Source organism: Martes martes (assembly GCF_963455335.1).
Source record: "Martes martes genome assembly, chromosome: 9".
Taxonomy (NCBI): domain Eukaryota; kingdom Metazoa; phylum Chordata; class Mammalia; order Carnivora; family Mustelidae; genus Martes; species Martes martes.
The window spans coordinates 119,404,253-119,429,596 of record NC_137896.1 but is presented as its reverse complement, the minus strand read 5'-3'; the positions used below and the strand labels follow the sequence as shown (position 1 = coordinate 119,429,596).

General features: G+C 37.8%; 1 protein-coding gene across 1 annotated transcript in view; it reads left to right on the top strand.

Moving 5' to 3' along the window:
• RAB10 (RAB10, member RAS oncogene family) overlaps window positions 1-24,038 on the top strand; it is an 85,740-nt gene extending 61,702 nt beyond the window's left edge. The window contains exons 3-6 of the mRNA XM_080813574.1: window positions 9,920-10,058; window positions 15,937-16,026; window positions 16,552-16,653; window positions 21,490-24,038. Of these exons, the coding sequence (XP_080669700.1) occupies window positions 9,920-10,058; window positions 15,937-16,026; window positions 16,552-16,653; window positions 21,490-21,573 (415 nt within the window). The 3' untranslated portion in view covers window positions 21,574-24,038. The remainder of the gene's footprint in view (window positions 1-9,919; window positions 10,059-15,936; window positions 16,027-16,551; window positions 16,654-21,489) is intronic.
• Window positions 24,039-25,344: the final 1,306 nt, after the last annotated feature.

Sequence of the window (25,344 nt, the reverse complement as noted above, 5' to 3'; positions counted from 1 at the left end):
TTTTTTTTTTTTTAAAGTGCCCATTATTCCTCCCCTCCTTAGGCTGGGGATCCTATCTATCTGATACATGGTTATTATAATGACCACCTAGAAAGAACCTGGCAAGTACAGACGCTCAGTAAATATTTGTTGGTTAAATGACCTTGTTTGGTTGATTTCTGTTCATATTTCTTATCATAAGTATCAGGGACCTCCCTGAACATCCTATCTAGATTGTCTTCCCTTCCCCTTATCCCATTCTTCATCACTCCATACTGTTTCCCTTGTTAGCCTTGATCACAGTTTGGGATTATGTATTTACTTACTTGCTTGTTCCTTTCCCCACTGGAATATAAATAAGCTCTGCAAGAGTGGGTTTCAGGCTCTTTTTTTTTTTTTTTCCAGATGAAGATAAACATAGCTAAATGACATTTTGAACTAGAGAAATTGCATATCTACAAGGAAATCAAGGTCTTGCTAAAATAAAATTCAGTGTGGGGCACCTGGCTGGCTCAGTTGGTGGAGTGTGACTGTTGATCTCCAGGTTGTAAGTTTGAGTCCCGTGTTGGGTGTAGAGATTACTTTAAAATAAAATCTTAAAAACAAAACAAAAAACCACCTCAGTGTGAAATTTGGCATCCTAATTTATAAAGGAGGAAGAAACTTCATTATGTTACCAAAAACACAAAGGTACAAAATTTGGGATCTCTACTTTGCAGAGCAGATTGATATTGTCTCTGGACTGTTCTAGTGCTATCAATGCCCAGACTAAAAATAACATCATAATAGCAGCCAGAGCACACAGCTTCCTTGACCCTGCATGTGGGACTAACAAGTAAGGAAACAAGCTATTTTCGTTCCTAGGAACATACCGCTCCTTTTATAATATGTCAGTGGAAAAAAAAAGGATTTCACAAAATTCTCTTTGCTGTGTGTCTATTATTTTATGTAAGGAAAGTTCTTTTGCCACTGGGTTGTAATTTCGGAAACCTTAAATGTAGTCTGAGAAGGGAAAAAAATACAAGAAAGGAAAACCGAGTTGAGTGATTTATACCGGCTTTATTACCGGCTTAAAACCAGTATTATGGTACATAGAAATATATTGTGAGTACGTACAGTGTTTAATTGCTCTTCAGATACTTAATACCTGGTTTTGCTCATTGGGGTTAACCCTCTGTCTTTAATCTTGGTTGTATGTGTGCATGCAAACCTAAAAATAATTTGGGCAGTGAATAAGCAGCTGTGGCTATTTTTAGCCCTCGGCAAAGGATCATCAATTAGCTTAGAGGTATTGAGCAAGATTCTGTTTCTGGTTCCAAATAAATGGTTGATGGCCTTAACAATTGGTAGGGGCTGATACAGGTATCTACGCAGGACTCAGGAAAAGGGTAATTTTGAGATCAAGGAGTCGAGGGAGCCAGGTCATCTTGTGGGGTGGAGACAGTCGTGTTGGAAGGTGCAAATGTATGACATGTGTAAATGAAAATAGGATGTAGAAAGCCTTTTAAAAACTTAGCAGGGAAGGCATATAAAAAGAAGGAAGGTGGTTGGGTGTAAGAGATTTTGGAAGATGAGGAGACAGAAAGAACAGATGGAGTAGAACGTCATGGATCAAAACAGGAACTTAACTCTGAATCTGAACAGTGATTACCTTCCTTTCAGAGGTGCCATTAATTTTTCAGTATCTTTTATTTTGACATTTCATATCTAACCAGTATTATAAAACCTAAGTGCTGTTGATTTGGTTTTAACTAAGTAGTTTCTTTTGCAGTGTATTCTTTGTTGGTAGAGAATTTAGTCATAGATTTGACACTGAAATGGGTACATAATTTGCTAATTTTGTAATGTGAATGAATGGGGAGAAAGGAAGCATATCTTCTTATTCAAAAAAAAAATTCTTCTTAAGATTTTTACTTGTTTGACAGAGAGAGAAAGCACAAGCAGGGGGAGCGGCAGGGAGAGGGAGAAGCAGGCTCTCCGCAAAGCAGGATGCCGTACTCGATCCCAGAACCCTGGGATCATGACCTGAGCCAAATGCAGAGGCTTAACCGTCTAAGCCACCCGGGCGCCCCGAAGAAAACATATCATAGCTAGACAGTGTTGGGGGTGGTTGCACATAGTGAAGTGCTGTGGAAGATCTCTTTAAATTGTTATTGCTAATGGCAAAAAGTGAAGTAGAAGTTTTGTGTGCCTCCTACACTATAACCAGTAGGCATTTCTGTCTTGAGTAAATACATTTCCATCCTGGATTTTAGCTAGGAAACTTTAACCCCTCTCTAAGGGTATAGAATTATTAGTTGATTTATACTTTTTACCAACTCAGAAAAGAACTAAAGTATTTCTACTGTGATGAGGCAAAATTTTTGTTGTTCTTTCATGAATTCATAAATTACACGTGCTTATAAGTACCTTGTGACTAAAGATTAATAAAAGATAAAACAAGAATTTGGAATTGAAAATGGAGGATATAAATATACTATCTCTGAAGGACAACTTATGTGCTATGCTTAATTTGTAAAACTTACCTAGAAATTTCTTTGGGGGCCAAGGTACAAAAAGAACTAAGAAGGAGGTGTACCTACAATAGATTACATTATTCTTTTCAGAAATAATGTAAAGAATGGGGGAGAAAATAGATCATAACAAATATAGAATACATTTTCATAAGGCTCATTCTTTTGATTTAAAAAATTTTTTATTTATTTATTTGAGTGAGAGAGGGAATACAAGTAGGGGGAGCGGGAGGGGAAGAAGCAGGCTTCCCGCTGAGCAGGGAGCCAGATGTGGGGCTAGATCCCAGGACCCTGGAATCATGACCTGAGCCAAAGGCAGAGGCTTAACAACTGAGCCACCTAGGTGCCCCTCTTCTTGTGATTTTCAATAAATTAACCTATTAAAGGTAATGATGATAAAAATTCTGGTCTAAGGATGTAAATAAGTATACAGATAGAAATACGTGTGTGTAGCCTTTATTGATCTAACTTGTCTTAAGGATACAACCTGGAAGAACTGATAGCATGTCTCTTACATAGTTTTCTTTTCTTTTTTTAAAAGATTTTATTTCTTTATTTGACAGAGAGAAAGACTGCAAGAGAGGAAACACAAGCAGGGTGAGTGGGAAAGGGAGAAGCAGGCTTCCTGCTGAGCAGGGAGCCCGATGTGGGGCTTGACCAGGACCGTGGGATCGTGACCTGAGTGGAAGGCAGATGCTTAACCACTGAGCCAGGCAAGGGTCCCTTAGATGGTTTTTCCTAAATGACAGTTCTGGGGGCACCTGGGTGGCTCAGTGGGTTTTAAGCCTCTGCCTTCAGCTCAGGTCATGGTCTCAGGGTCCTGGGATCGAGCCCTGCATCAGGCTCTCTGCTCAGCAGGGAGCCTGCTTCTCCCCAGCCCCCCACCTGCCTCTCTGCCTACTTGTGATCTCTCTGTCAAATAAATAAATAAGAAAATCTTTTAAAAAAGAGAGAGAGAAGAGAAAAAAGAAAAAAAAATGACAGTTCTGGTGGCAGTTTTTTGGTATTGTATTACCTCCTAACTCTTCTTCTCCACACCCATTTTCAACACAGTCAATAGAATGATTCTTTTTAAACCCAGGTTAAGTTACTTCTTTTTGTAAACCCTTTAGTAGACTTCTCATCTTACTCAGAGGGAAAGCTGAAGTCCTATTGACCTCCTCATTATTCCTCAGCCATGGGTCAGGACCTTTACACTAGTTCTTCCCTCTTCTTGGAACATTGTTACTCCCAGATACTTCCTTATTGCCTTCACCTTCTCACTGAGGCCTTCCCTCACCACTCTGTTTAAAATTTTACTTGTTTGCACGATCCCCTACATCAGCCCCTAGTCTCTTTATTTTTTGTGTTCTTGGTACTTTTCACCCTCTGAAGATACATAGTTCTAGAAATTATGATTTTTTTGTTGTTGTTTTCTTATCCCTAGTAGGATATAAAATTTCGTTAAGGCAGGAGGTTTTTTTGTTTTGGGTTTTTTTTTTTTTTTTTTTTCCTGTTTACAGCTTTCTCTCTGGTGCCTAGAATAGTGTCTGGCATGTACTGTTGGTTCAATAAATACTTACAGAATGAATAAATAGGATTCTACATTATTGTAAAGGGCAGATCCGTGTACTTTGAGATGAAACGGGCAAGTGACAAGGCTGAAGTTCTCTTACAAAAGTTGAGAAATCCAACCAGATCATCTTTTAACTTGGCTAAATAAAAAAAACCATTTTATTTTACATTTATTTGGATATAGGCTTCAAGCAAAGCCAGGGATTTCCTTGTGAAACAGCTTTGAGTACAGCTTAAACACCGGGAGGTACTAACTTGAAAGAGCATCTGCAGAGATGGTTTTGACTTAGGACATCTTGAAAACACAAATTTTGAATCTCAAAATGACACTATTGCATCTTTGCATATTTTTATACTACAGATTGCTTTGAGCTTATTTATAACACACACAAATAAATTATGGAATTTTACTTTAGTTATTTCTTCTAGCTGTGAATGAAGAAGATTCAGAGAGGTTACATACCTTTAAGGTCACCCACCCGGAAGGATTGGAATCTGAGGATAAACTTGGATCTGACTCCAAACCCATGTTCTATATTTTTTCTTGTATAATGCCTAGCACAGTATTTGAATTGATGGACAGATGGATAGAGGGCAGATGTACGAACATGGTGATTGTACACCAGGATTGAATGTAGGGAATATTGATGTATTGGTAGTTTTGTTATTTCTGGCTACATATATATTTAGACATAGAAGCTTTTTTTTTTTTTAAAGATTTTATTTATTTATTTATTTCTCAGAGAGAGAGAGAGAGAGAGAGAGCGAGCGAGCGTACACGCGCGCACGCACAAGCAGGCAGAGTGGCAGGCAGAGAGAGAAGCAGGCTCCCTGCTGAGCAAGGAGCCTGATGCAGGACTCGATCCTAGGACCCTGGGATCGTGACCTGAGCCGAAGGCAGCGGCTTAATCAACTGAGCCACCCAGGTGTCCCAGAAGCATTGTTTTTAAAACGTGTTTTTAAGAGTCATTTAACTGAATTGAAGCTCGTTGCTATATAAAATAATATAGAATCTGCAAGGTAATATTCTGAAATACTGACTTATTAACATTTGAATGCTTATTAGACTTGTAGATAAAATGGGTTCTGCAATAAACAAGACAGATCTCTGATGGAACTTTAATTTTGGAGGACATGGGAGATAAACAGTAAATAAATCTACAGTAAGTGTTATACAGAGAAGTTAAGTAGGGATATGGAATGGAGAGAGACTGGATGACTATTTAAATTGGGTGGTCAGAGAAGTCTTCATTGTTAAGATGATGGTTAAAACGTGAACATGAGGAGCCAGTCATGTACAGGCAGGCTGTGGCAACAGCTAGTGCAGAGGCTGTCAAGTGAAAACAAATTTGCAAATTTGGGGACATTTAAAAAAAAACCAAAACGTGACTCTAGTTGTCAGGGAAAGGAATGCCTCAAAATTTGGGGGGCTGGAGTAAAGAACAAGTCCTGTAACACTTGTAAACCTCAAGATAAGGATTTTGGAATTGGTTCTGGTTATAATGAATTGGAAATTTGTTTTTTGTTTTTTTTTAAGCCTAGTAATCTCTGTTTTGTGATGAGATCTAATTCATATACTGTAATTGAGCCATTTTAAGTATAAAACTAGTTTTTTAGTGTATTTACAAGGTATATATATTTACCATCATCATAATTTTTTAACATGTTTATATTCCCAAAAAGAAACTCCATACTCTCTTTTTTGAGACTGTACTCTAGCAGTCCTCCCCGTCCTGACCAAACCCCTTAGCCAGGGCAGCCACTAATATACTTTGTGCCTATGTAGATTTTCCTATTCTGGACATTTCATATAAATGGAATCATATATTATTTGATCTTTTGTGTCTGATTTCTCTCACTTAACATTATCAGGGCTCACCCAGGTTGTAGCAGATAACAGTACTTCATTCTGTTTTATCACTGAATAATATTCTGTCATACGACTATACCACATTTTATTTATCCGTCCATCAGTTGATGGGCATTTAGGTGGTTTCTACTTTTTGGCTATCGTGAATAATGTTGTTATGAGCATTCATGTATGAATCTTTGTATTGGGCATATGTTTTCATTTCTCTTGGTTATATACCAGGAAGTAGAATTGCAGGATCATATGGTAGCTGTATGTGTAACATTTTGAGGAACTGCCAGACTGTTTCCACAGTGGCAGCATCAGTTTACATTTATACCAACTGTATGTGAAGGTTCCAATTTCTCTACATCCTTTATTGTTTGCTTTTTTGCTTATAGCCATCCTAGGGTGTATGAAGTGATTTTGACTTACAGTTCCCTAATGACTAATGATGTTGAGCATCCTTCTCATATTTTCTTCTAAGAGTTTTATAGTTTTGACTCTTATATTCTGGCCTTAGATATGTTTTGAATTAATTTTTATTTATTTATACGGTATGAGGGTAGGGGTCCAACTTCATCATTTGCATGGAGATAACCAGTTGTTTTAGCACTATTTGTTAGAAAAAACCTATTCTTTCCCCATTGAAGCTATTGGAAGATTTAAGCAGAAGATGTTATGATCAGACACATATTTAAAGAAGAACACTCTACTGTGTAGAGAATGTCATCTCCTATATCTCTGAATGTTAGAATGCCAGCCAAAGTTACTGAAAATGACCAGTCAGTGCCATAGAACTAAGAGCAGAAACATGTGCTTTCAGAAAATCCATGAGAATAAAATGTTTCAAGAAGAGAAAGTGGTCAATTTTATGGCATCCTGATGAATGATTAAAATATATAAAAAGGAACTAAATCCTGGATTTAGCTATCAGAGGTTATTGGAGACCCTTTGAAGAAGAGCAGTCTGGTAGAATAGTAGTAGCAGTAGTCAGATTAGAATTGGTTGAGAAATGAATTTGGGAAGACAGAAATTAGAGAACTCTTTAAAGAAGTTTGCAGGGGAGATTTTTTTGTAGATACAGACAAGCTGGTTTTAAACTTTATATGGAGGGTTGCCTGGGTAGCTCAGCTGGTTAGACATCTGTCTCTTGATCTCAGCTTGGGTCTTGATCTGAGGAGTTCAAGCCCCACATTGGGCTCCACAGTGGGCATGGAGCCTACATAAAAACAGCAACAACAACTTATATGCAAAGGCTACATAGCTAAAAAAAAAAAAAAAAGAAAACTGACAAAAATAAGTGGGAGGAATCTCTCTGGTTTTAAAGACTTTATTTAGCTATAGTAATCAACACAGTATGGTTTTGGGGGAGACATAGACACATAGATCATTGAAACAGAAAGAAAAACCGAGAATTAGGGGTACCTGGGTGGCGCAGTGGGTTAAAGCCTCTACTTTCGGCTCAGGTCATGATCCCGGGGTCCTGGGATCGAGCCCCACATCGGGCTCTCTGCTCAGCAGGGAGTCTGCTTCCTCCTCTCTCTCTGCCTGCCTCTCTGCCTACTTGTGATCTCTGTCTGTCAAATAAATAAATAAAATCCTTTTAAAAAAAAAAGAAAGAAAAAGAAAAACCCAGAATTAGATTGGGTTATGGTTGATTAATTTTTGTCAAAGGTGCAAAAGCAACTCAACGAAGAAAGGGTATTTCCTCAACATTTTCAACAAATGGTGCTAGAGTAGTTGGACTTCCATAAGTAAAAGCATGAACCTCTCCTTAAAATTTACACCCTGTACAAAAATTAACTCAAAATGTATCATCAGTTCGTTTGTTCATTAGTTCATTCATTCATTCCTTATTTTTTAAAGATTTTATTTATTTATTTGACAGAAAGCACAAGCAGGGGGAGTGGCAGGCAGAGGGAGAGGGAGAAGCAGGCTTCTAGCTGAGTAGGGAGCCTGGTGTGGGGCTCGATCCCAGAACCCTGGGATCATGACCTGAGCCAAAGGCAGATGGTTGACCAACTGAGCCACCCAGGTGCCCTGTATCATCAGGTTAAATATAAAATGTAAAATCATAGACTTTCAGAAGAAAATATAGAAAACAGGACCTCAGGTTAGGTGAAGAGTTCTTAGATACAACACTAGAACTGTGATCCATAAAAGATTCTTGAAAAAATCAGTAAATTGGATTTCAGTATTTAAAACTCTTACTCTACAAAAGACCCTGTCAAGAGAATTAAAAAACTACGTACAAAACTCTCAACATACAGAGTGTTTAAAAAAAAAAAAGACGGCAAACAATCCAGTTAGAAAATGGACAGAAGAAAAGAGCTGCCATTTCACCAGAGAGGATATATGATGGCAGATAATTATATGAAAAAATGTTCATCATCATTAGCCTTAGAGAAATACAAATTTAAATGATGATGAGGTATCACTACATGCCTTATTTATTAGATTAAAATAAAAAATAGTGACAACACCAAATGCTAATGAATGTAGAGAAAACAAATCTGTTACATTGCTAGTTGGAATGTAAAGTGGTACAGCAGCTCTAGAAAAGTTTCCTTGTTTCTTATAAATGTAAACATACCATATGGGTCAGCAGTAAGATTCCTGGGTATTCATCCAGAAGAAATGAAAACTTATGTACACACAGGAACTTGTACGTAAATATTCATAGCATCTTTATTTGTGATGGCCAAAAACTGGAAACAATCCAGTCTCCTTCCACAGGTGAGTGAATAAACAGATTGTGGTATGTCCATACAATGGGATACTATTCAGCAATAAAATGGAACAGACTAGTATTGGGTGCAACAACTTGGATGGATCTCAGGAAATCATGGTGAAAAAAGTGAAAGATGACCATTTCAAAAGGTTGTATATAACATGATTCCATTTTATAGCATTCTGAAAATGACAAAATCATAGACGTGGAGGACAGATTATTGGCCAGGGTATAGGGACTAAAGGAGATGGAGTTTTCTATCGTGTTTGTGGTGGTGATTACACAGGCCTGGACATCTGATAAGATTGCAGAGAACTACATACATGTATGCGTGTGTACCCACACACACATATGAATGTATGTTTAAAAAAAAAAGTAGACTTTAAGTAAGGTCTTCAGTTGTACCAATGTAAATTTCCTGGTTCTGCTTTTGTAAGATGGTGTCAGATGTTACCATTGGGGAGAACTGGGTGAAGGATACAAAGACTTTGTACTATTTTTGTAGCTTCCTTTGAGGCTATAATCATTTTAAAATAAAGTTTTAAAAAAGAAAGCTTGCTGGGGGGAACACAGAAATGGGATGTTAGTTGGAGGGGCATAGTGTTGAGAATGGGGTTTTTTTGTTTTAATTTTGCTCTTTTAGAATAGGGGATACTAAAACATGTATGTATGCTGATGAGAATGATTCATAAAAGGAAGAAATTAGTGATGCAAACAAGGGGGAAATTACAGGAGCAAAATCTATATCTTAGATTTTTGGCATGAAGGAATTAAAAAAGTACTATTTACATATTTCCATCTGGTTACCTAAAAATGAGGTTATCTTTACAACAGTTTGTAAGTGATCCTAAAGGTAAATGTAGCTGTACTATGGCTTAATCCTTTAATGTTCTAAACATCCCGCAGGCTTTTGTGTTATGTTATGGAACTAGATCACTGAATAAAATGAATTTTAAGAGTTTTCATCACACTTGCTGGTGTTCATTCTAAAATAACTTCCAAGACTTTTCTGTGTCATTTTTCTGTGGTTTTCCCTTCCAGATTTTCACCCACTATAGGTAGTCATGAATTTCCTTTGTCTAAAAAAAGTTACACACATATATATATTCTTACGAATAAACCATAATTATTTACCATTTAAGAACTAAATGGGTGATGGTACTGTTTTGCTTTGTAGCGTATAGTGGATTTAATGTTAATCTTACAAACCATTCGACTGTTTTGCCCTTCCTTTATCTAGAATGTCATAATATCAAAATGCTCAATATAAATTATTGCTGTTTATTTCAGGGATACGGCAGGCCAGGAGCGATTTCACACCATCACAACCTCCTACTACAGAGGAGCAATGGGTATCATGCTAGTATATGACATCACCAATGGTAAAAGTTTTGAAAACATCAGCAAATGGCTTAGAAACATAGATGAGGTAAGACTAGAAATTGTATAAACTCTTTATAAGGACACATTTTTGAGTTTAGTTAAGAATAAATCTAAATGATGTTTAGGATATAATGTACTATCATTATTACTGTGTTATTTCTACTTCTTAAAGGTTAATCTGCCTTTCTCTTAAATATTTGGGTAAGTCTATCTAGAACCCCATCCAGGGCAATTACTAACTTACCCAAAAACTTTATACATCCATCTTTTAAAGATGGCCCCATGTAGAAGCTACCAGTGGTTTTACACACCTCTCTCTAAATGAATTCTTTCTCAATGAATTTTTATTGAATGAATAAATTACCAAATTTTTCAGTAGTAATTTAAAACAATAGAAACGTTACATCACTTCTAGACATTCTGAAAGATACAGAGTAGTAATGTGGTAAAAACCTAATGAAAATAGTGCCGTATCGTTGCCTGAGAGGATGTCAGTTTTTATAAGGTAAAATATGTGTCAAAGCTGGTCTTTTTCTGTTCTGCAGTGTATGTGGCTTCTTGTTGAAATTATTTTTCATGTCTTATTGCAGCCTTCTGGGCTTTGATTTCCTTAAGACTAACTCCTTAAAGCACTTTTGGCTAGAAGACCAAGGATTAGATGCAAGATAATGATATCTCAGTGGTAACAGTCTTGACAGCTTATTACTGACTTTTCCATCACTGCAATAAATCTTGAAAGAGAAGCCTGTTAATATTTAATAATCAGTTAATAATACACAGATTTTTTAAACAAGGCACCATTTTGGATTTTCTTAGCCTTTATTTTATGATTCAGCTAAGTAGCACATATAGTAGGAGCAATTGATAGACTGTGCATTGTTGTTCCAACAACAGCAGTTTTCCAAATTCTTTGACATGAACTGGATGTCCTACAATTCAGTCCTATTCTGATGCTAACTGCCCAACCTTAGTGTCAGACTCTCCAAGTTTAAGGACTGCCCTTCCTTCAGATGTTAAGTCCTGGGTCCCCTCAGTTACCTTCACTTCTCTCTGACTTGGCTACAAATTTGAGGGTGTCCCAGGGCCCCCAGGACTTTCTGGTTCAGTAGTTGGCTATAATGACTCCTAGAACTCAGGAAAGTATTTTATTTACATTTATTTACATTTATAATTTTATTATAAGGGATGCAGGAACAGCTAAATGGAAGAGATGTACAGGGACGGTATGGGGGTTGGGGAACACAGCTTCCATGCCATCTCTAGACATGTCACCCTCTGGGCATTTTGATATGTTCACCAACCTGGAAGAGATCCCCTAACTGCATTGTTTCAGAGTTTTGATTCAGGTTTTACTGCATAGGTATGGTTAGTTAAATCATTGCCTTCTGGTGATTTAACTTCATCTCTAGCCCTCTTCACCTCATGGGAGGTAGGGGAGTGGCTGAAAGTTCCAAATCTTTTTCATTTTTTATTTGAGGTGGGGTAGAGAGAGTGAGTGAGAGATCACAAGCAGGGGGAGGAGAAGCAGACTCCCCTCTGAGCAGGAAGCCTGACACCGGACGTCTCCCAGGACCTGGAGATCATGACTTGAGCCAAAGGCAGACCCTTAACAATCTGAGCCACCCAGGTGCCCCTTGAAAGTTCCAATTCTTTAATCACATGTTTGGCTCTTCTGGTGACCGATTTCCATTGTGAAACTCTGTAGGCCACCACTCTGCCCAAGTTCTTCATTAGCATAAACTTAGGTAGAAAGGGCTCTGTTATGAACGACAAAAGACATCTTTCACTCAGGAAATTAGGAGTACTGTGCACCAAGGAGTACAGGGCACCAAGGCCAGATTCGTTCTTAATTTCTATTACAGCCTTATGCACGTCATAGGCTGGGTGGCTTTAGTTTCCCAACATGAGAATTAAGATACATAAAACTCAGCCACTAAAAAGAAAATATGTGGGGCGCCTGGGTGGCTCAGTGGGTTAAGCATCTGCCTTTGGCTCAGGTCATGATCTCGGTCCTGGGATCGAGCCCCGTGTCTGGCTCTTTTCTCAGCGGGCAGCCTGCTTCCCCCAGGCCTTTCTGCCTGCCTCTCTGCCTACTTGTGATCTCTCAAATAAATAAATAAAATCTTAAAAAAAAAAAAAAGAAAAGAAAATGTTTTTCTGACATATAAGAGATTGGTGTTGCCTGATTTTCACTTTGTTTTAGAAATTAAAGCTTGAACACAATGAAAAAAAGCCAAATTAATCCAGCAACATTTTAAAAGGATTATATATCGTTGATCAAGAGGAATTTACCTAGGAATGCAAGGGTAGTTCAATATAAGAAATCAATCGGTGTAATACACCATCTTTTTATTTTTTCATTTTTTAAAAAAGATTTTATTTATTTATTTGAGAGAGAGAGAATGGCCCAAGTGGGGAGGGGCAGGGGGAGAGAGAGAAGCAGACTCCTGCTGGGCGGGGAGCTTGAGTCGGGGCTGGATCCCAGGATGCCGAGATCACAACCAGAGTGAAAGGCAGACACTTAACCAACTGAGCCACCCAGGCATCCCTGTAATACACATGTTTTTTTTTTTTTAATTGAAGATTTTATTTATTTATTTGACAGAGAGTGTGTACATGAGCACAAGCAGGCAGAGGATGAGAGAGAAACAGATTCCCTGCTGAGCAGGGAGCCCGACTTGGGGCTCCATCCCAGGATGCTGGGATCGTGACCTGAGCTGAAGGCAGACACTTAACCAACTGAACCACCCAGGCACCCTGTGTAATAGACCATCTTGATAAAAGACAGAAACTATATGATCTTGCCATTAGATACAGGAAAAAATTTTGACAAACCCAACACCCTTTCATGGTAAAAACACTCAGCAAACTAGAAATAGAACATCCTTAGCCTAGCAAAGGATATCTGTGAAAATCCTACAGCTAACAGCATACCTGTCTCTGTGATCAAGAAAATGAGCAGTATGCCATTACCGTTCAGAATTGTAGTGGAAATTCTAGCCAGGGCATTTAGGCAAAGAAAAGGGGGAAACCCAGATTGGGAGGGAAAACTGTATTTGTAAATAATGAGATTTTGTATATGGAAAATCCTAAGGAGTGGTTCCTGGGTGGCTGAGTCGATTAAACATCTGCCTATGTAAAGTTTAGGTCATGATCATGGGGTCCTAGGATCAAGCCCCACATTGGGCTTCCAGCTTGGTGGGAGCCTGCTTTCCCCTGCCCCACCCCCCAATAAAATCTTCCTTTTAAGATCTTATTTATTTATTAGCACAAGTAGGGGGAGTAGCATACAGAGAGAGAAGGAGCAGCACATTCCCCACTGAGTAGGGACCCCAGTCTGGGGCTTGATCCCAGGACTCTGGGATCATGACCTGAGCTGAAGACGGATGCTTAACTGACTAAGCCACCCAGGCACCCTGTCAAAGAAATAAAATCTTAAAAAAAGAAGAGAGAGAAAGAGAGAGAGAAAATCCTAAGGAACATACACGAAAAAATAAAACTGTTAGAACTGATGAACAAGTTCAGTAAGCTTGGAGGATACAAGATCAATACACAGAAATCACTTGTATTTCTTTTTTTTTTTTTTTTTTTTTTTTTTTTAAAGATTTTATTTATTTATTTGACAGAGGTCACAAGTAGGCAGAGAGGCAGACAGAGAAGAGGAAGCAGGCTCCCTGCTGAGCAGAGAGCCCGATGCGGGGCTCGATCCCAGGACCCTGGGATCATGACCTGAGCCGAAGGCAGAGGCTTTGACCCACTGAGCCACCCAGGCGCCCCAAGAAATCACTTGTATTTCTATACACTAACAGCAAATAATCAAAAAATGAAATTAAGAAAAAGTTCCAGGGGCCCCTGGGTGGCTCGGTCGTTAAGCAGCTGCCTTCAGTTCAAGTCATGATTCCAGTATCCTGGGATCGAGCCCTGCATCAGGCTCCTTGCTCAGCGGGAAGCCTGCTTCTCCCTCTCCCACTCCCCCTGCTTATGTTCCCTCTCTTGCTGTCTCTCTGTCAAATAAACAAAATCTTTTTAAAAAATTTTATATATATATATATATATATATATATAGTTCCATTTACAGTAGCATCAAAAAGAAGAAAAACTAGTTATGAAAAATTTAGCCAAAGACATTCAAAACTCTTACATACTGATAACCACAAAATGTCAAAAGAAATTAAAGATCCATGTAATTGAAAAGACACCCCATGTTTATTAATTGAAGTTTTCATATTCTTAAAATGGCAGCATTAGCCAAAGTGATCTGCAGTTTCCGTGTAATCCTATTAAAATCCCAGCTGCTGGCTTGGGGCTTGCAGGAGGGTGGCTGGGAGAAGTTGACAGGCTGATCTTAAAATTCATATGGAGGTGCAGGCATGGGACCCAGAATAGTCAAACAGGCTTTGATATGAGGAATGACTTTTAAGCTGAGATCTGAAGAAATGAGTGAGTAAAAGTTACCCAGAAAAGGATAGGGCTGGTGGAAAGAGTGTCATCGATTCAAATTTAAGACAAATCTCAAAGTACTTTGTTCTCTAGAGAACTTAATTACCTTGGCTTAGAGACATTCAGGGAAAGGAGTGTTGGGCCAGAGATGGATGATTTGTGGGTATTTTTCTTATTCCAGGGGTTGGTTGTCTTTTCACACTGATAGTGATCTTTGACACATAAAAGTTTTCTAATTTTGGTGAAGTAAAATTTGCCTTTTTTTTTCTTTTGTTGCCTGTACTTTTGGTATCATATCCAAGATACCGTTGCCAAATCCGATGTCATAAAATTTTTCTCCTATATTTTCTTTCTGAGTTTTTTAGTTTTAAGTCTTATATTTAGGTCTTTGATGCATTTAGAGTTCATTTTTGTATGTGGTAGTAAGTTAAGTGTCCAACTTCATTCTTTCCCATGTTAAAATCTGGTATGCCCAACACCATTTTTATTTATTTATTTTTTTAAAGATTTTTACTTATTTATTTGACAGTTTGATATAGAGAGAGTGCAAGTAGACAGAGCAGTAAGCAAAGGGAGAGGGAGAAGCAGGCTCTCCACTGCGCTGGGAGCCCGATGCGGGGCTGGATCCCGGGACCCTGGGATCATGACCTGAGCCAAAGGCAGCCACTTAACCCACTGAACCACCCAGGCACCCCCCCAGCACATTTTTTGAAAAGACCATTCTCTCCCCCATTGAATGGACTTGGCCCTCTTGTTGAAAATCGTTTGATAATACATGCAAGGGATTATTTCTTGGCTCTGTATCCGGTGTATTCATGTATGTATCTTTATGCCAGTAGCACACTGTTTTGATTATTGCAGCTTTGTAGTAAGTTTTGAAATCAGGAAATAAGTATGAATCTTCTAACTTTGTACTTCTTTTTCAAGATCATTTTTGCTGTTCAGGGTCCCTCAAGGCTATAAATGAATTTTAGGGATGGATTTTTCTATTGCGCAAATGATGTTAGGATTTCAGTGGGGCAAACATTTATTTTTAACTGATGTTTCTGCATGGGATCTTCCTGTGCCCTAGCAGTATAGCCTCTTGAGATTTTAAGAGCTCTGTAGAATTTTTGATTCAGGGTTCTGCAGGGTAATACTCATGGTCTGAAATCATGATCCAGCCTGGATTTAGATTATGCATAAGAGATTGCTATTTCAGGTCTTTTGCCCGTATCTTCAGTTTTGATGAGAATATCTAGAAACTAGACAGCCTCGTGTTGGGGTAAGATAATATTTGACAGTGTTATTAGGAATTGTGTTTCTTTTTCTAAGTAATTTGCGAGTTTGTATAGGCTTTTTGCCTGGGGTGATTTCAGGGTGATGGTATAAAACTTCTAGATTATAAAAACAACACTGAAAATTGAGAATAATAAAGTCATTTTTAGAGAATATTAAGCTATAAGTCGTGATAAAATGTCAATTAAATCTTCCTTCCATTGTAGCATGCCAATGAAGATGTGGAAAGAATGTTACTAGGAAACAAATGTGATATGGATGATAAAAGAGTTGTACCTAAAGGAAAAGGAGAACAGGTAAAAGCTATGAATGAAGCTAATACACTGTCCTGTCTTTGTGAAGATGGCATTACATTTGATTGTTAGTAGTGGTAATGGAATGTGCTGAGCTCTTCACATTGTTTTATAAGTGCTGTGGGAAACAAGTTATCATGTGAGTGAATTTTTTCAGTGCCTATCTAACAGGTGTGGGAGAATCAAACCTTCGGTAGTGTATCTTTAGCTATATTTAAACTACAAAGAGGAAAAATAACAAATCAGTGATCCTCAGTTTTGTAACTTAAGACTTTAAGCACCTCACTTAGAGTATTTGACGTAAACTCCTGAAGTGAGGCGAGGATTCTTTTATTATTATTTTTGTTTGCTTATTTATTTTTGAAAGAACTTGACCATTTGAATCGTGACCAATTGAAGTACTTTGGATTATATAACCTAGTAGGGACTGCTGCCTTTAGAATAATATTATTTCCTCCAGGATGCTAAAGTCAACAGTTGGCACCCTGTGCTTGATAATTGTATGATGACATTTTGCTTCTATTTTAGATTGCAAGGGAGCATGGTATTAGATTTTTTGAGACTAGTGCAAAAGCAAATATAAACATCGAAAAGGCTTTCCTCACATTAGCTGAAGATATCCTTCGAAAGGTAAGATCCAAGGTGCCCAGTGTCACAATTCTTTTTTGAAGTACTGGATTAACATATAAAAATTAGATTTGGGTGGTATTGTTCCTAAATGTTTACTCATCACCAGTATCTAACCCTCCTAAACCCCAAGTAGGGACTTGGGGAAGCAGTGAGCCATTAGAAATCTGTAACATCTGGTCAGTGGTAACACTGTCCTGAGCTCCCACACTGACTGTCAGGTCCCCAGTTTCATTCTCCTTTTTTTCAGCTTTTTGTCAGGTCTGTGCTCTTGTGGCTCTTCTGTTTACTTTTGGACTCACTTCTCTTATACATTCTTTGTATTTCCATAGATAATTTCTTTAAAATTTAAGATAATAGTTACTGCTACAGAATCACTTTCTTCTATCTATATAGTCATTTCTCAGATATGCCAGTAAAGAACCTGTCTATATGATATAGTGAATAAAATGCAATAAATCCATCCCTGTTTTTCATTTAGCCAGTCATTTCAATCTGTGATATTTTAAAAATTGCTGAAATATGGTCCCAGGGAATTCATTTTACTTCAGGGTTAGTTTTCTGAATTCAACTTGGGAACCCCCATACTTATCAATCTGAGTCGCTTGTAGCAAAATTGGGAATTGATTTTTGTAGTTCTCCTCAAATGAGTAGATATAATATCCAGATTTGGTTCTAAATCCTGAGTTGTCCATTCAGTCTATGGTATCTTTAAATGCACATAAAAACAGAAAAAATCTTACACAACTCCTAATGGAGAAGCAGTCATTGTATAGGAGAAAATTATTTGCTTCTGGCAACCTTTCTATTTTTATAATTGAAATAACAGTATTTTTTTCAAAAACCAGTCCCCAAATTAAAAAATACATGTATCTGTAAAATATACGCTGTAATAGAGATGGTATCTCAAATATAAATCTAGTGACATTTCAGACAAATCAAACAACTTCATTTTTTATAATGAAATGTAGTTATCTGTTAACTATAAGTGTGTGTTCAAACCAGAAAAAAGTCGTCATTTATACTGCTATTCACAGTGACTACAAAAGTTGTGTCCTTCCACATCTGCCAGCATCCTGGTATCTATAATATATTGAGTAATAAAAAGCAAGTTAGGATGTAATACGTGTAGTCTGATCTTATTTTTTTAAATTATGTATGGTACCAAACACACATGTATTAACGTGTGCACACACATGTTTGGTTATGTTCAGCAAATAAAGATCTGGAAGGATCTATATCAAATGTAAATAGGGAGTATTCCAAGTGGGTGACGGAGGTAAGGAGAAGGAGACAAAGAACAGAATTACTCAATGACTCTGACATTTATATAGTTTTGTTTAGAAAACTTAACATATCTCTTTAGTTAAAAAAGAAAAAAACTTAAAATTTTTAAAATATTCTTCACAGTATGTAAAGGTAAAACCCCTTGGAATTTCTTGGGGAATTTTTATATTTTTATATACATTTTTATATTTGAAAATATTCCTGTGAAAAATAAAAATAGAAGCATAGAAAAGTAAAGTACTAGATGGACAAGGAAAAATGTTCATATTTTTAATTAAATGAAGGGACTAACAGGAATAGAAAAATGCTCTTTTAATTAATGGAATACTTTGTATTTCAGAGTTTGGTAAGTCACAGTGAAAAATTATTCCAGTACCCACAGAATTTACCACAACACTTGTTGAAATCCCCTTGTCTCTTGTGTTCTTTCTCTTTCTGGATTTTTTTGTTTTCTCCATTGTTTTTGATTTTTTTTTCTGTCCACACTGTATCCCTTGATTTTTCTCACTAATCTTGGCATTTTAAAAAAAAGATGCTTATATAGTCTTAAAATCTGCTTCCAAATATGACAGATCTTCCTTGTTACCGTATTAAAGGTTAAAAAGTACGCATACACTGATAAAGATCTCAGTCTGGTCTGTGTCTTCCCCATGTAGGCATGCCCCAATGTGGGGTCCCATTTTTTTTCTCAATACACATACATACACTTTTTGATGTGGTAAAATTAGAAGTTAAACAACAAACAATGGGAAATACAGGAGTGCTTCCTGACCAGCAGCTTCCTGTGCCATGATCTCTCTCCTGACTTAGTAAAAGAAAATTAAACTTTAGAATGAAAGCAATTCAAAACATTTTTAACTTAATTATTTGAATAGGTTAATTCATTCTCATGGTTCAAACCTTTAAAATAAAGAGAGTGCAAGAGCAGAGAAGTTTCCCACCACATTCCCCCAACTCCTCATTCATCCCCCACAGGTAACCAGTGTAATAAACTAACCTCTTAATTTTTAATATACGAGTAAATATGAATATATTTTTTTATTCCCACCAACCCCCCCCCCAACCAACTTTTTAAAAAACAGATAAGACATGGGGCACCTGGATGGCTCAGTGGGTTAAAGCCTCTGCCTTTGGCTCAGGTCATGATCCCAGGGTCCTGGAATCGAGCCCCGCATTGGGCTCTCTGCTCAGCGGGGAGCCTGTTTCCCCCTCTCTCTCTGCCTGCTTCTCTGCCTACTTGTGATCTCTGTCTGTCAAATAAATAAAATCTAAAAAAAATAAAAAAAAAAACAGATAAGACAACTTGCTGTACTCTGTTTCGCACTTAAAATAAGTAAAATAATTCCACTTTTTAAATAATTGAATGCTACTCCTATGAGTAGATGTGTCATAATTAAACAGTTTTTCTCAGTGAGGAACATGCAGGTGATTTTTAGCCTTATGATCTCATAAATTGCACTGCAGTGAATACCCTTACATTTAAATCATTTTGCAAGCATAGGATTATGTGCAAATATATGAAGGACAGATTCTTAGAAGTGGCCAAAGAGCATGTATGTACATTTTTATTCTGATACATCTTGCCACATGCTGGCATGAGGGTTTTACCCATTTACATTCCTACTAGCAGTGGATGAGAATGTCTGTTTCCTCACACTCTGGCCACGTAATTGATTGTAAGACTTTCAGATCTTTCCCAACCTGACAGGTTAAAAAAAAAGTAGATTTAATTTGCAGCTCTTTTATGAGTATGGTGAGCATTTTTAAAGATAGTTTTAAGAACCACTTTTGTATTTTCTTTTCTGTAAACTTGTTTTATTCCTTTGCTTACTTTTTTAGTTATTGGCCCTTTTCTTATTCTTAGCTAGGAATGGCTTATATTTATATTGAAATAAACTTGATTAATACTTTGGCTTTAAAATGTTTGACTTTGCACGGGAGAATTCCTTTTTTCAGAGAGTCTCTTTCAAGGATCTAAGTTAAATTGTAAAAGGATAGCCAGTGAGTGAGGTGTTAAGTGAAGGAATATAGTGACCTCCCTGGTTACAAGTACCCATTTTTTTTTCCCCCCAACATCCATGTACTTTTAACTGACCCACACCTGGAGGTTACCAGAGAAGGACTGTTTGCTCTGTAACCATATTCTTTTGCTGTGGGATAGATGCTGATGGGCTCTTTCTCTTCTGTCATTTTTCTCAAGATCTGCAGTAGGAATAAAGTTGGTTGCTCAGGAAAACCCAAAGTTTTTTTAATGCAAAACTTGTAGCTTTAACATGCAGTAAGGAAAAGAATCCCATAAGGCAGTGAGAGGGTCAGCAGGTGAGCTCAAAGTGCAAGTTGAAATTGCACTTCCATATGAGTTAAGTAGGACTTCTCTTGAGCTACATGACTTTCTAAAATATTTGAAGTTGTTCCCCCTGGGTCACCTTAACTTTATCTTGTGTCATTGAGAGAATGCATTCCCAGTTACATCTTAGCTTTTAAAATTTCATTTTTGGTGACCCACTGTTAACACAACAGCCTGGATGAATTTCACAGATTGATACTGAGTAAAGGGAATAATACATAAAAGAATACATAAAACATGGTTCCATGTATTTGAAGGTCAAGAACAGGAAAAAAAACTAATCTCTGGTGACCAAAATGAGAGTACCGTTTACCTTTAGGAGGGTAGTACTGGCTGGAAAGGGACACAGGGGAGCCTCTGGGGGTATTATGTTCTATGTTTTGATCTGATAGTTTCACTTTATATACTCAAAATCCATCAAGCACAATTAAGATTTGTATACTTCACTGAATGTAAGCGGTTTCTAAAAAAAAAAAGTTCCTTTCCTGTATACCATATGGGCTATCCATTGAAAATAGTATATTCTTTTGATTTTAAAAGTAATATTTAGGTTACTGGGGAAATACAGGATTGTTCATAGAAAAAAATAAAATCACTTGTAAACCCACCATCTAAGGGTTTTCTGCTGTTAACATTTGGTGTCTGTCCTTTTGATTTTTTTTCTATATCCATTTTTACCATGAATTACACAATTTGCATTCTGCCCTACCCTTTTTCTTCCACTGAACGTTGGCATATCACTGTCGAGCTTGCCTTTTTAAATCTGTGGCAGAGCATTACAAACTTCAGTCTCAGAAGGCAAGTAACTAGACAGAAAAGGCTGTTTCACTTCCCTGGGGTTAGACTTGACCCGACATTGGTTTTATACAGATGCCTTTTGATAATGCTTTTTAAGTACTAGATACTAGACCCCTGGGGGTCAGGGCTAAGAGATAGCAAACCTCTGTGCAAGGGAGAGCAGAAAAGATATTGGAAGCTTTATTCAAGGGGTGCCTAGAGGCCTCTAGACATTTCACAGCTTGGAGTCAGCAGGCAAAATGTAGATGGAAAACAAAGCTTCCAGATCTTTACTTTGCATGGGAGAGAGAACCTACCTGTGTGACTGGAGTTACTTTTTGTTACCTTTATGAGAATATTTCTGCTGAATCTTGATTTCTCCATAGCAATGTTTTTCATGGGTTGCTTTCCTTGTGTGTTTGTTCCAGACCCCTGTAAAAGAGCCCAACAGTGAAAATGTAGATATCAGCAGTGGAGGCGGCGTGACAGGCTGGAAGAGCAAATGTTGCTGAGCGTCCTCCCGTCAGTTGCCATCCACCACCCTGTTTTCTCCTCTTGCTGCAAAATAAACCACTCTGTCCATTTTTAACTCTAAACAGATATTTTTGTTCCTCATCTTAACTCTCCAGTCCCCGTTTCATTTGTTCTTTCATCCGTGACTGCTTGCTGACTTTATAATTTTCTTCAAACAAGAAAATGTATAGAAAAATCATGTCTGTGACTTCATTTTTAAATGTACTTGCTCAGCTCACCACTGCATTTCAGTTGTATTATAGTCCAGTTCTTCTTATCAACATTAAAACCTATAGCAATCATTTCAACTCTATTCTGCAAATTGTATAAGAATAAAAGTTAGAATTAACAATTTTATTTTGTACAACAGTGGAATTTTCTGTCCTGGATAATGTGCTTGAGTCCCTATAATCTATAGACATGTGATAGCAAAAGAAACAAAAGCCAGGAAAACACTCATTTTCGCCTTGAATATGTAAATGGGATTAATTTTGTCCTGTGCCTTATGTGGAAAGGAATTTCTTTGGTTTTTCCTTTGTTTGTTTGTTAGTTTGTTTGTTTTGGTGGAAGCATGTGCAGGAGACATACATATCATCCAGACATAAACCATTAAAATGTTTGTGGTTTGCTTGGCTGTAATTTTCAAAGTAGTTACTTGAGGACAAAGGGTAATGCAGAAATGATAGCTTTGGTTTGCTGAGTCTTAATTTTAAGTGGCCTTGATATTTAAAACTATTCCTGCCACCAGTTCTTCTCTTGGGCCACTTTTTCCTTGTGTCTGTCTGCCTGCATGCTGCTTTCTTTGCTTCTCCCTCCCCCACCACCCAATGGTATGAGTTATTTAAAAATGAAAGGGGCAAACTAGTAGGTTTTTCAAGTTTAACATAAAGTACTGACTTAACTCGCTAAGTAAACTGAAAGATAAATTCTAACTGCCTACTACTATCAAATGTCTTCCCCTCATTTTCTCTCTCTCCTAAAACTTCGGCCCCAGATTCCTCCATTCGCTCTTTTACTTCATGCTCTTCTCCTTCCCTCTTTGTTCCCTTTCTATCCACTGAGTTTATGAAATGGAAGAGTTAATTGCATGCACTGTGTTTGGAGGGTGTTGTGGTTTGTCTTTCTAATTAGGTGTATAGCCTGTTCACTTTCCTAGAATAAATCTCGTAACCGAAATTTGAGTAGTCTCCATTCTGGCAACTCCTCTAGCAGCTTGGTAGCCCAGTAAAGGTTTGGTTGTTTTTGGTTTTGGTTTTGTTTTAAATGGTGGGAAGGAGGAGTGAAATTTATTAACATGTTTGCCAAATATACTGAGATTTGGCCTTTGAAGAACACTTTTTCAGTGTTAAGTTGTCTTTACCTTAAGATTAGAAATACTTTAGAATATTAATTTTAAGTCTTGTCTTCACATCCCTTTGGAAAATGTGTATTACCATGGATTTGGGAAAAGGACAACAAAAGGCTTTTCATGTACAGATAAGATCTCCAGCTGTCTCTAACCCTGTCCTTTTTTCACTTCATTTTCCTAGTTTTGCTTCATGGCTTATCATCAGGATAGGGTAAGTTAAGTTTTCTACGCTGCTAGCATCCTAAGATGATACCTTTGTTGAAATAATTGTGAATAGCATGATTCATTTCTAGCAGAGGCTGAGTTTAGGACAGCAGCTTCCATTGAAAAGTCTCTCTCTGTCGTGGATAGCATTTTAATGCCCTCTTGGCTCACGTCAACAGCATAGGGACGTATCTGCTGTAAACATCCATGAATTTTTCAGATAGTGCCCTAAAAACAATTTTATATGCCTCACTGATTGTTGTTCTTAGGTTTTTCCTTCACTTGACTTTATCATTGTTTACTAGTAAAAGCAGCATTGCCAAATAATCCCTAATTTTCCACTAAAAATAATAATGAAATGATGTTAAGCTTCTTGAAAAGTTATAGGTTAAACCTACTATTGTTAGATTAATTTTAATGTACGTGTTGCTTTCCTCTGTCTGGAATGTGGCAATAGCTTTTTTATTTTTAACCCTCTTTAATCCTTATTCAATTCAGTGACTTAAGGTTTGAGAGCTAAACACTGGGATTTTTGGGTAAAAAAAAAAAAGACTGACAGTTTTGTTTGCATAATTATAATCGGCATTGTACATAGAAAGGATATGGCTACCTTTTGTTAAATCTGCACTTTCTAAATATCAAAAAAAAAAGGGAAATGGAGTATAAATCAATTTTTGTATAACCTGTTTGAAACATGAGTTTTATTTGCTTAATATTAGGGCTTTGCCCCTTTTTCTGTAAGTCTCTTGGGATCCTGTGTAGAAGCTGTTCTCATTAAACACCAAACAGTTAAGTCCATTCTCTGGTACTAGCTACAAATTCGGTTTCATATTCTACTTAACAATTTAAATAAACTGAAATATTTCTAGATGGTCTACTTCTGTTCATATAAAAACAAAACTTGATTTCCAACTGTGTGGCTTGGTTTTCATTTATTTATGGAGTTGAAAATGGAGGATCACCTCTGAAGACAACGCAAAATAGCAAGCTGGGTATTAGAGGAGCAGAAATAGAAGGGAGGGAAATAACTTTTTCAGCCTAGGGGAAACAGAAAGCAGTGTCAAGAGCTATCTTTGGTAAGAAACTATATAAAAAATGGAAATCTAAGCAGAATCATCCTGGTGTCAAAAAAGACACCAGGGCGCCTGGGTGGCTCAGGGGATTAAGCCTCTGCCTTCGGCTCGGGTCATGATCTCAGGGTCCTGGGATCGAGCCCCGCATCGGGCTCTCTGCTCAGCAAGGAGCCTGCTTCCTCCTCTCTCTCTGCCTGCCTCTCTGGCCACTTGTGATCTCTGTCTGTCAAATAAATAAATAAAATCTTTGGAAAATGCTGTGAAAGGTGTAAACCTGGCGATTCACAGACCTGTACCCCTGGGGATAAAAATACATTATATGTTTATTAAAATAAATTAATTAATTTAAAAAAAAATCTTTGAAAAAAGACACCAGTCAGTCATTCCCCAGCCAACAACGCTAGAATGTGCTGAAGGCCAGCTGCAGCTGAACACAGCTGATGACCCTGGGGCACCAAGGAAGGCTCCCAGCCCGGAGGTGAATGCTTGTTTTAGCAGTGACCATCCGATTATCTGAAAAAAGTATTTCCAGTTTTTTGTCTTTTTTTTTTAAGATTTTATTTATTTGCGAGAGAGTGAAAGAGAGCATGAATGGGGAGCAGAGGGAGAACCAGACTTCCCCCGAGCAGGGAGCCCGATGACCTGAGCCTAAGGCAGAGGCTTAACCTGCTGAGCCACCCAGTTGCCCCGACAGCTTTGTTTTATATAAAGAAAAGCTTAATCCCATATTAGGGCATTATTAGTCAATAGAGATAAAAAAAATTTTTTTTAATTTATTTATTTGTTAGAGAGAGAGAGAGCACAGGCAGACAGAGTGGTAGGCAGAGGCAGAGGGAGAAGCAGGCTCCCCGCCGAGCAAGGAGCCCGATGCGGGACTCGATCCGAGGACGCCGGGATCACGACCTGAGCCGAAGGCAGCCGCCCAACCAACTGAGCCACCCAGGCGTCCCAAGAGATAAAAAATTTTTAAAGCTTTTATTTATTTGACAGGGAACACAAGCAGGGGGAGTGAGCGAGGGAGAAGCAGGCCTCCTGCTGAGCAGGGAGCTTAATGTGAGGCTCAGTCCCGGACTCTGGGATCATGACCTGAGCTGAAGGTAGATGCTTAATGACTGAGCCACCCAGTTGCCCCTAGAGATAAATAT